The 9,928-nt window shown below is 34.6% G+C and overlaps 1 protein-coding gene across 1 annotated transcript; it reads left to right on the forward strand.

Moving 5' to 3' along the window:
• Positions 1-6,800: 6,800 nt before the first annotated feature.
• On the forward strand, positions 6,801-8,039 carry LOC112025984 (uncharacterized). Its single transcript, XM_024058663.2, has one exon. The coding sequence runs from the start codon at positions 6,926-6,928 to the stop codon at positions 7,931-7,933; it is 1,008 nt and encodes a 335-aa protein (XP_023914431.2). The 5' UTR covers positions 6,801-6,925; the 3' UTR covers positions 7,934-8,039.
• The last annotated feature ends 1,889 nt before the right edge of the window (positions 8,040-9,928 follow it).

Raw genomic sequence — 9,928 nt, forward strand, 5'->3', positions numbered from 1 at the left:
CGAGGACCATGCAATACCTTGGCTCTGTCTACCACTTCTATTTTTCTGTAAGTATCTAGTTTCCCCATAGATTTGAGTCCGAGGACCATACAATACCTTGGTTCTGTCTAGTACCCAGGTATAATGGTGTGAATAGTTTTACCATAGGCTTGGGTCCAAGGACCATACAATACCTTGGTTCTGTCTACCACTTCTATTTTTCTGTAAGTATCTAGTTTCCCCATAGGTTTGAGTCCGAGGACCATACAATACCTTGGTTCTGTCTAGTACCCAGGTATAATGGTGTGAATAGTTTTACCATAGGCTTGGGTCCGAGGACCATGCAATACCTTAGTTCTGTCTACCACTTCTATTTTTCTGTAAGTATAGATTTGTCCTCGGACTGCTTTACTGGAGATGATTCCTCCTTGGGTCGGATTATAATCTTTACACGTGGCGTTGATCTCGCCTCTAGCTCAAGACCCCATCTTTTTCATTTATGAAGCGCCCTTTGTCCGTTCGTGTTCCGCGCTTGACGCTTTGGTGCGCGAAACGCGCCTTCATTAATGTCCTCGTGAATTAACATGAGTCCAACGGTCTATGGCCTCCTTGGAAATTGGTAGTTTCATTATTAGCCCAGCTGATAATTCTCTTTTCGAACTCTGCATGAATTAATTCTCACCAACCCTCATCCCCTATATAAGGTGGGGAGATGGTTTCTCCACAATCCATGAACCTCCCAACACAAACAAAAAGAAAAATACATCCTTTCAGCTCCCCAATCCCTTTTAATAACCCTGCCGGAATTGTGACTGGAGTTGACAAATATGAGGCGGCTTTGGGCGGGTGTGAGGACATCCGTGCCAAGAGCCATTATGGCCGCAGCCTCCACTAGACTTCCAGTGCGGCAGAATCTAGGCGTAACCCCGATGGCGCCATATAAGGTGACCCGAAGGGATGTTGTTAGAGTACCTAACGTCTCTCCTCGGAGCGCACCCCCGACGAAGAAGACGTGCGAATTCACCTCATGGGCGGTGCTCGAGTGTTACCGTCTCCAACGGCCAACACTCGAGAGGATTGGAGAGAATCAAGGGAACATCATGGGGGAAGGTGTTCCGGAGCCCCTGCACCTGCTCCTCTCTTTGTTCCAGCTCCGCCGTGCTGGGAAGGGAGTTGTCGGTGGGCTGAAAACAAGATGGCCCTCCCCCTTCCCTGCTTTTTGTGTCAAGCTCTCCCATTCTCTTTATACCAATAAAAGGACGGCTTGACACTTCCCACCGGCTAGCTTTTTTAGGGCGGCTCCACCTAGGCCTCTGATTGTAGAACTAGCTGGTAGGATTAACTTGTAAATTTGTTTGTGAAACACGCCTGCCTGAGCCTCTGATTGTAATTTGTACTGTTTCTATTTATGAAATAATAATACCAAGATTTCTCTTTTCGCTGTCGAATTTTTTTTTTTTTTTTTTTTACTTCGCCAACCTACTGTAAAACGACCACTTAGAACAATCGCTTGGTGCGCCGGCTAGCACCCTAATCCTCCCCACAGACGGCGCCAATTGTAGGGACTCAATTTGCGTTTGACCCTGAGTACAAACGGGTTTTCAGCCCAATCAAGCCCAAACAATAAATTTGTAGAGAGTGGGTTAAAGGTTTAGGCGTTGGCCGTCGTTCACCAAGCATGAACTCTCTTTTGTAAAAGAAAGTACTTAGAGTTTATTTACAACTGGGGGGATGCTCCTCGGCCCGTGGCCGAGGAGCCCCTTTTCTTCTCCTTTTTCCCCCCCCTCTATTTTACTTTACTTGCTTTTCTTATATAGTCTTCATCTTCCTATCTCCTTATTCCATCTGTTGATCATCCATTTGCCTCTCTTCTGGCCGTTCGTCCCATCAGAGGCCTTATCAGTACTCAAGTGGTTCACTCTGATCAACGTTGCCCTGCTAAGGGGTTATATCCCCATTAATGCAGCCAGGGGGGTTAGGTGAATGCATTAAATGCGAGGGTGACAGCTTACTTTGGGCTTGGTCTTTCCCAAAAATCATCCTTGTCAGGCCGAGGACGAGGAGGTCCTCGGCGTGGATCCGGAAAAGAGACTTTCCCCAATTTAGCCTTGAATGGTCAGTATTCCTCAGCGTGGGCCTTGGGCCTGCTACATGATGGGCCGAGGCTATCAGGCCCACGGGCCCCACAATAATAATGAGATCGCCATAAAAAAATAATCACGCGCAATGTGCGGGTCTGCGACTAGTATTACTAAAACCTGAAGCGTAGTATTTAATATTGCTACACTTACATTGGGTCACATCAGTAGCCATGTTATCATTTTTTGTTTCCAATTTTTCTTATATATATATTTTTAGACATTTTCCCATTTAAGGTGACTTAAAAACTCCATTATTTAAAAATAAATTTTTTTTTTTAACTTTTTATATAATTTTACCTTTACATATTCATCTATATTAATTTAGATTAAAAAAAATTAACTTAGATATTTATAAGTAAACAATGAAATAATGATTCATGAATAAAAAAAAAAAAAACAAAAACAAAAACAAAAACAAAAATTATCTATACATATTTATCTTGTGCGGTTGTAACTTTACATATAATTTTGTATTTATATATTCATCTACTTTAATTTAGATGTTTATAGCTTAATAACGAAATCTATAAATACAGTAATTAAAACAATCATATTTCTACAATTAAATAAGTCACAATTTCTTTTTTAAAAAAAAAGGCCTTTTGCATTTCCTTGGAATTATTTTTTAATTTTTTTTATAACATCTTTGACATACCACTAATCTAACCACTTCATACATTAAAAAAAATTTAAGGCTCATTATTACTTCTGTTAATATATTGTGGATATCTCTCTTTTTTTATTTTTATTTTTATTTTTATTTTTATTTTTTATTTTATAAAAAGAATGATATATTGTGGATATCTTAATTGATTGAGACCAAACTAGAGAAATGCCTTTCATATTTCCTTGAAAATTCAGAAGTAAAAAGAAAAAAAAAAAAAAAAAACCCCTTTGACATACCACTAACGTAACTACATCTATAACTATTTAAACCATCCATAATATCTATTTCTTATTGATAACCATAAAATTTACAACTAGTAAGGGAACATACAAAGTAATAAAGAATAAATGAAGGAAAAGAAAAAAGAAATGAAATCAAATGTCAATTAATAACCGTATTTGGAAAAATAAAATAGTGGTTAAGAGGAGTCAGAAATAAAATAGAGATGACTATACAGATGACATTGAAAACATTGAAAACTTTATAGTGCAATAAAATCAACAATTAAATATAATAATACAAAATTTAAACTTAAAACTTATCAAACTCTAACTAGGGAAATTATATATATATATATATAATGTAATCTTCATATACTATGACTTCAAAAAATTTAACTAATAGACAAGATTATGAAAATTATGATAAAACTATAATTTTTATTTAAAAAAACTCTTTATAAAGTCTAAGGACTAAAATAATATTTTATCTAAAAAATTATCACGTGTAACGTGCGGGTTTGCAACTAGTTAGGAATAAAGATTGCCCTCACTATGCTCAATTTGTGCTCAGTTCTACGTCTATATTTATATATAACTAAAAGTTAAAACTTAGCATTTATTGTTGCAAAGTATATATTTTTAGGTTGATAACCATAAACAAATTGTAACCTTTTAGAACTTAGTTTGTTTAGGGTTTTGTTCTCAAAAAATAGTTTGTCTAGGGTTTAGTCTAGAAATATTCAGTTAAATAAGACAAATGAAGTTCAACAAATTTGAAGACTCAAGAAATTAGAAAAAAATAAAAAATAAAAAATAAAAGGGCAGATAAGTTTCATTTATCTCAACTAATCAATGTGCACATCTCAACTAATCGAGATTCATGCAGAATTCAGATCAGACTTTTTCTCTTAGCCATTTGATCTAGGGTTTTAATGAAACTTAAGGATATTTAAATAAAAACCCTAGAACACGTTTTTATACATTCGAGAGGGAAGTGTTCTCTACACAAATTTGGAGATTTTTCATACCCTTTTTGGAGCTACAGCTAGAGACTTTGTACAAACAACAGATCCAATTATAAAGCAAAGTTGCTACTTCCAATCAACCATAGTAGCTGATATAAATCTTTGAGTGAAGATTTCAAAATTACAAACTAAAGCATTTGTATGCAATAGTTTCATAGTAGAAGATTCAGTAGATTCGAGGTTGTATATGGTCAAGTGAGTAACTACTACATGAGATAATAGTAGATTTAGGGGTAATTTTATTTAGGTTCAATAAAAGTATTACTATTAACACTTTTATTTTTATTATCTATATATATATATATATATAAAACCAAAAGCTTTGAAACTTCCACAATTTTTCACGTTAGCACAATATTTAAAAAATTAAAAATATAATTAAAAACTCTATTTCACTAAAAAACAAAACCATACGGATTCAACTACACTTTTAACTCTCCCACCGTCTGCCATCATTAACAAAAATACGGAGACCAAAGGCAGGGTGTTGCATGCCAAGCTGACTATTGAAGATCAAGCTCTTGCTGTAGCATATCATGATAATGTGATAGACTCTCTAAAACTAACCATTCTCTCTACCTTTCTAAGCTCTTCTTCTCTCTATATCCCCAAGAGCCATATCTGTCGTTACCCATCAAGGCCATCACAAGATCTCCATTGTCATAACAGGCAGCAATTACCAATGCTTCAAACTCTAGCCCTACTTTACACAGGTGATATGCTCTGTATCCAATTTCTATCAGTTCTTTTATTGGTGTTGTTGGCATATAATTGGTATTGGTAGTGCTACTGTTGTTAAGTGTTATTTATTTATTTATTTATTTTTCGGCCTATTAGGAAGTTTTTTTTATTGGAAATTTGGGATTTTTAGGTGGTGCTACTGTTGTTAGTGTTTTTGAATGTATATTGAAAAGAATTGTGGATATGTGAATATGGGGTCATATGTCAAGCAAGGCACCACAAAATTATGGTGGAGCGACTCAACATCTAAGAGACTATTAATAAAATGAAACCAACCAAATTTGGGCTGGTAGTGGCAAAGGAGATGATTTGTACTCCAATTTACTTTCAAAGAATAGTTGATTGAATCAAAATCCAAATAATTGGTGTTGGCTAAATTACCAACCCATGAGTTGTATTGAAATTATATATAAACAAACAAAAGAAAACTATTAGATTATTAGATGGAAGCTAAGGATAAAACATAATGATGAGACATTTGAATTTAAATAAAATACAATAGTTGGAACCAAATCCACTGCAAGTTTATCTGAAAGTTGTAGAAGCATTTGAATTGGAATTTTGATTTGCAACATGATCTATAGAGGCAACGTGAGCTGTAGATCAATTATCAATGGCATTTATCTTAACAGCTTCTAGAGCTTACAAGTAAATAAGTAATCAAATTCAAATAGCACATTATGCATTTCTGTATAAACAGAGAAATTGTATCCTTGAATCATGTACCCATGTAAAAATTAGTACACTGATCACACTCCACACAGATTGAGTTATGAATTTTTCTTTTGATTTTGGTGAGTGAGTGATTCTACTCTAGGTTCTGATTTTTAGTTTTCTGAAATTTAGCCGTTATTAATTATTAAACAAAGAGTTAGAGATGGAATTTGAGAACTTGCTTAATTAATGCTTTGTTAGTGCTCTTTGATTCATCTTTTCTTTTTCTGCTCACAATTTGTATATGGTTTTTTTCCTTAATGAATTTGTATAGCTATTTTATTGATTGGTTTAGAATTGTTATGGTTTCGATGATGTCTAGTGGTTATTTGACTTATTTTTGACTATGATGTTGCTAACTAATTATATATATATATATATATTTATAAAACCGAAGCTTCTGAAGCTCTCTTCCACATCAACATAATATTTAAATAAAATTATTTTTGTTTAGTCCAAACTTAACAAGGAATAAAACTCTATCTCTTTAACAAGCCCTTCTTAAACTCAAACTCTTCATTATCGTTTTTTTTAAACAAAATTATTTTTGTTTAATTTAAATTTAACAATGAGCAAAACTCTACCAAAGCCACTAAAACTCTCACAATTTTTCACGTCAGCACAATATTTAAATAAAATAACATTTTATTTAAATAAAATTATTTTTTAACAACAAAATTATATTTGTTTAATCTAAATTTAATAAGGAGTAAAACTCTATCTCTTTAATAAGTTCATCTTAAACTCAAATTCATCATTATCAATTTTTAAAATAAAATTATTTTTGTTTAGTTCAAACTTAACAAAGAGTAAAACTCTATCTCTCTAATAAATCCATCTTAAACTCACACTCACACTCATCATTATCATTTTTTTAAACAAAATTATTTTTATTTAATCTAAACTTAACAATGAGTGAAACTTGTCTCTTTAACAAATTCAACTTAAACTCAATTTGAGATTTTTTTTTTTTGGAGTATTTGAAACTATCTAAAATTTTTTTGTAAGCAATTGCACATTCAAGTAATGACTTCTTTATCAAATTGTAACACAAACTAAAATCATACAAGAACAAATCATACAATGCTGCTGTTTCTCAATTAATTTAAGATTTTATAAAATTATTTTAGTCAATCTCACAAATAGATAAACTTTTGTGACTAGTTTATTATTATTATTATTATTATTATCAGGAATGACCGCGGTAACATAATCCTATTACTAGGCTCCAAGTAAACCCTAAAAAACAAAAATAATAATAATAAATAAATAAATAAAAAGTAAGGCCTAAAAATTGGGATGGGAATTTGCTTTTTCCCCATGCACAGAACTGAAATTCACAAACCCATGAATCGTAGCTTAGTACTCGTACTACTCGCTGAAGAATTATTCGGATAACCAACCCAGTTCGTCTGAGGCAAACTCGGTGAGTCAATTATGTTTAGCTTTCACTCTTTCAGAGAGCTACTATTGCTCAAACATAGGATGACCCAACTGGGTTTTCTTCAGCAAAATGCTTTCTTTATTGTGAAATCGTATGCGTCAACAGGTTTGTCTGAATCAAAACACCAACAACAACAACAAGAAAAACATTCTTTTACAGTGTCTTACCTCATAAACTCTTGTGGGTTGTCCTCAAAATGTGCTATTTTAGCATCACAGAAGGTACAATTGGGAAACCCAGATAGACCAGACTCAGTGCTTAGTCTTCTCAAAGGGCATGGGTTTACCAATACCCAAATCGCCAAACTTGTCAGAACGCACCCAATGTTGCTTTTATCTGATCCTGGGAAGACCCTTTTGCCCAAAATTGAGTTTTTCCTTTCTAAGGTAGGGGTTTCAAGCTCTGACCTCTCTAGGATTCTCACTTCAAGTCCTTTCCTATTGGTTAGGAGTTTAGATAACCATCTTATCCCCTGCTATAATTTCCTCAAGAGTGTACTTGTGGTGGACGAGAAAGTTCTTACAACTTTGAAGCGGTCACAGCTTTCTTTTCTATTTGATGTAACTAATAATATGGTTCCAAATATTGCACTTTTGAGAGAATTTGGAGTACCTGAATCAGCCATCTCTTTCTTGGTGACTAATTTTCCGGGTACTGCGTTCATTAAACATGCTAAGTTTGTTAAGGCTGTCCAGGAGGTTAAGGAAATGGGATTTGATCCTTTGAAATTGGTATTTGTCCTAGCAATACAAGTTATTTTGAAGATGAAGAAGCCAATATGGGAATCTAAATTGGAACTTTATAAGAGGTGGGGTTGGTCCAAGGATGTAGCTCTGTTAGCATTTAGAAGGTATCCAAATTGTGTGCTTTTATCAGAAGAGAAGATCACAAAAACAATGGACTTCCTTGTACACAAAATGGGTTGCCCGTCAGCAGAGATTGCTAAAAATCCTTCAGTTCTAGGTTTAAGCTTGGAGAAGAGGATTATCACTAGGTTTTAAGTTGTTCAAGTTTTGTTAGACATGGATTTGATCAAGAATAAGTTCTCCTCAGCGACCTTATTACTACCTAGCGAGAAGTGCTTTTTGGAAAAGTTTGTGATTAAATTTCAGGCCAATGTTCCTCAATTGTTGGATGTGTATCACGGTAAGATGGGTCTTCTGGATGTAGGAATTCAATCGGAGAAGGTATGTGGGACGGAACAGTTATAACATTTTGACTTCCAGTTTAATGTCTTTAATAATTTAAAGTTGGTTAGCATTTTGACTTCCAAAGTCACACACTCATCACTCCTTGTGTTCAACATATTCCCTTTCCTTGCCACCCAAAAAAGAAGGATTTTGAAATAGGAGTCTCTCTGTTACAGAGGGGATGAGTAATTATGATAGCTTCGGTATTTGATTGTATCCTGTTTAAGTTTTATGGATCTCTTAGCTTGACCCCAAGATGATTATATCACATATCTGTTCCTTATGGCACTTGTCATGCGCTCAAGGCACAAAGTGCTATGCACCCAGTGAATTCACCATTATGCCAACCTACACTATGTGTATTGTAAGAATTAATGGAGAATTTGGAAAATTTTGAATTCTCTTAACAAGTCGTGTTCTAAGCCTCAAACTAGATAGAGAAATTGGTAGCATTCTTGGATTGAACTTCTGTAAATGGCTGGTGTTTCCTGCTGCATTGCTGCATATTTGACTTCAACCTTTTGTGCTCCAAATCCTGTGATTTTAATTTACTGTCTTTAAGTGCATTGTTAGTTTTGTTGATTCTGTTAGTGTCAAAATTTATGGGTGTGCATTGTATGGATGTTTAGTGCTTAATGTATGTAATGTGATCACAGACACGTCTCTCATAAGTCACAGGTTGACTTCTTCATTGCCACTGCCTGGAACTATATTCTACTTGGTGTTGGACCAAAAGAGTAACACTGCTGCTACAACGGCTGCTAACACTACTACCCAGATCAACAATCTAACCAACGACAGGGCTAAAGAAATAATTTGAAACAGCATTTGTGTATATTGTGTCTGCTGTTTTTGTGGTGTAAGAATCCTCTCCATTTTAATACTCTGGTACTGCGTTGTTAATTAATTAGAGGAAATGCTAATTATTTAGGGATGTACCCAGACTAATCAAGAGAAGAAAACTGGGTATCTAATAAGTACATCTATTTAAGGTATTTTATGGCAACTTCCCTAGTCATATGGATTTACGTTCTTCTTTATCCTTGAACACCGCCTCACAGCATTACAAGGTTCAGAAACCTTGGATACAACCTAGGTGGACTGCCTTTTAATGAAGCTATGCATATTCTGTTTTACATTCGTTTACGATGTTTGTAAGTTTGGAGGTATATGAGAGTGGAATAGAAGATGCTTCAGTTTGAAGTTTGGAGGTAGAGTCCAGTAGAGTACAAGGTATGAGACATGAGAAGCATAGAGGAGATGGCAGGGGAATTGTAACCCAGTATACCTCTCCTTATTTTTTTAGATGTTTTAAAAATTAAGAGGGAAATAGATCTCTCCCCTTGATTTGAATGTATTAAAAATTAAACGGGGAATAAATAGAAATGATTAAGATATCACCAAACTAGTTTGAAGAGAAAGCTTGTCCAATTGATTTGAATGTATTAAAAATTAAACGGGGAATAAATAGAAATGATAAGATATCACCAAACTAGTTTAGAGGGAAAGCTTATCCATTGTTCTTTGAGCCTTTTAGCCTGTCCCACCCACAGGCCACAGCCATATTGGCTTGTTTCTGCCCAGTAACCATGAGGTGTCCCATTCACAGCCATGTTGACTTGTGCATGCTTTTCAAGAAGCATCGTGGGAAGCTGGCTAAGTTTAACTAGAAGCCAAACATTTCCACTTAGTCAAAGGATAACTTTGAGCAGCCAGAAAAGAATAAGGACAATAAGGATGACGAGATTCTGCAGTTCATATGCTTAATAAGAAAATTCAACAAAAGATAAAAAAAAAAAAAAAAAA

Source organism: Quercus suber, unplaced genomic scaffold (genome assembly GCF_002906115.3).
Source record: "Quercus suber isolate HL8 unplaced genomic scaffold, Cork oak 2.0 scaffold_905, whole genome shotgun sequence".
Taxonomy (NCBI): domain Eukaryota; kingdom Viridiplantae; phylum Streptophyta; class Magnoliopsida; order Fagales; family Fagaceae; genus Quercus; species Quercus suber.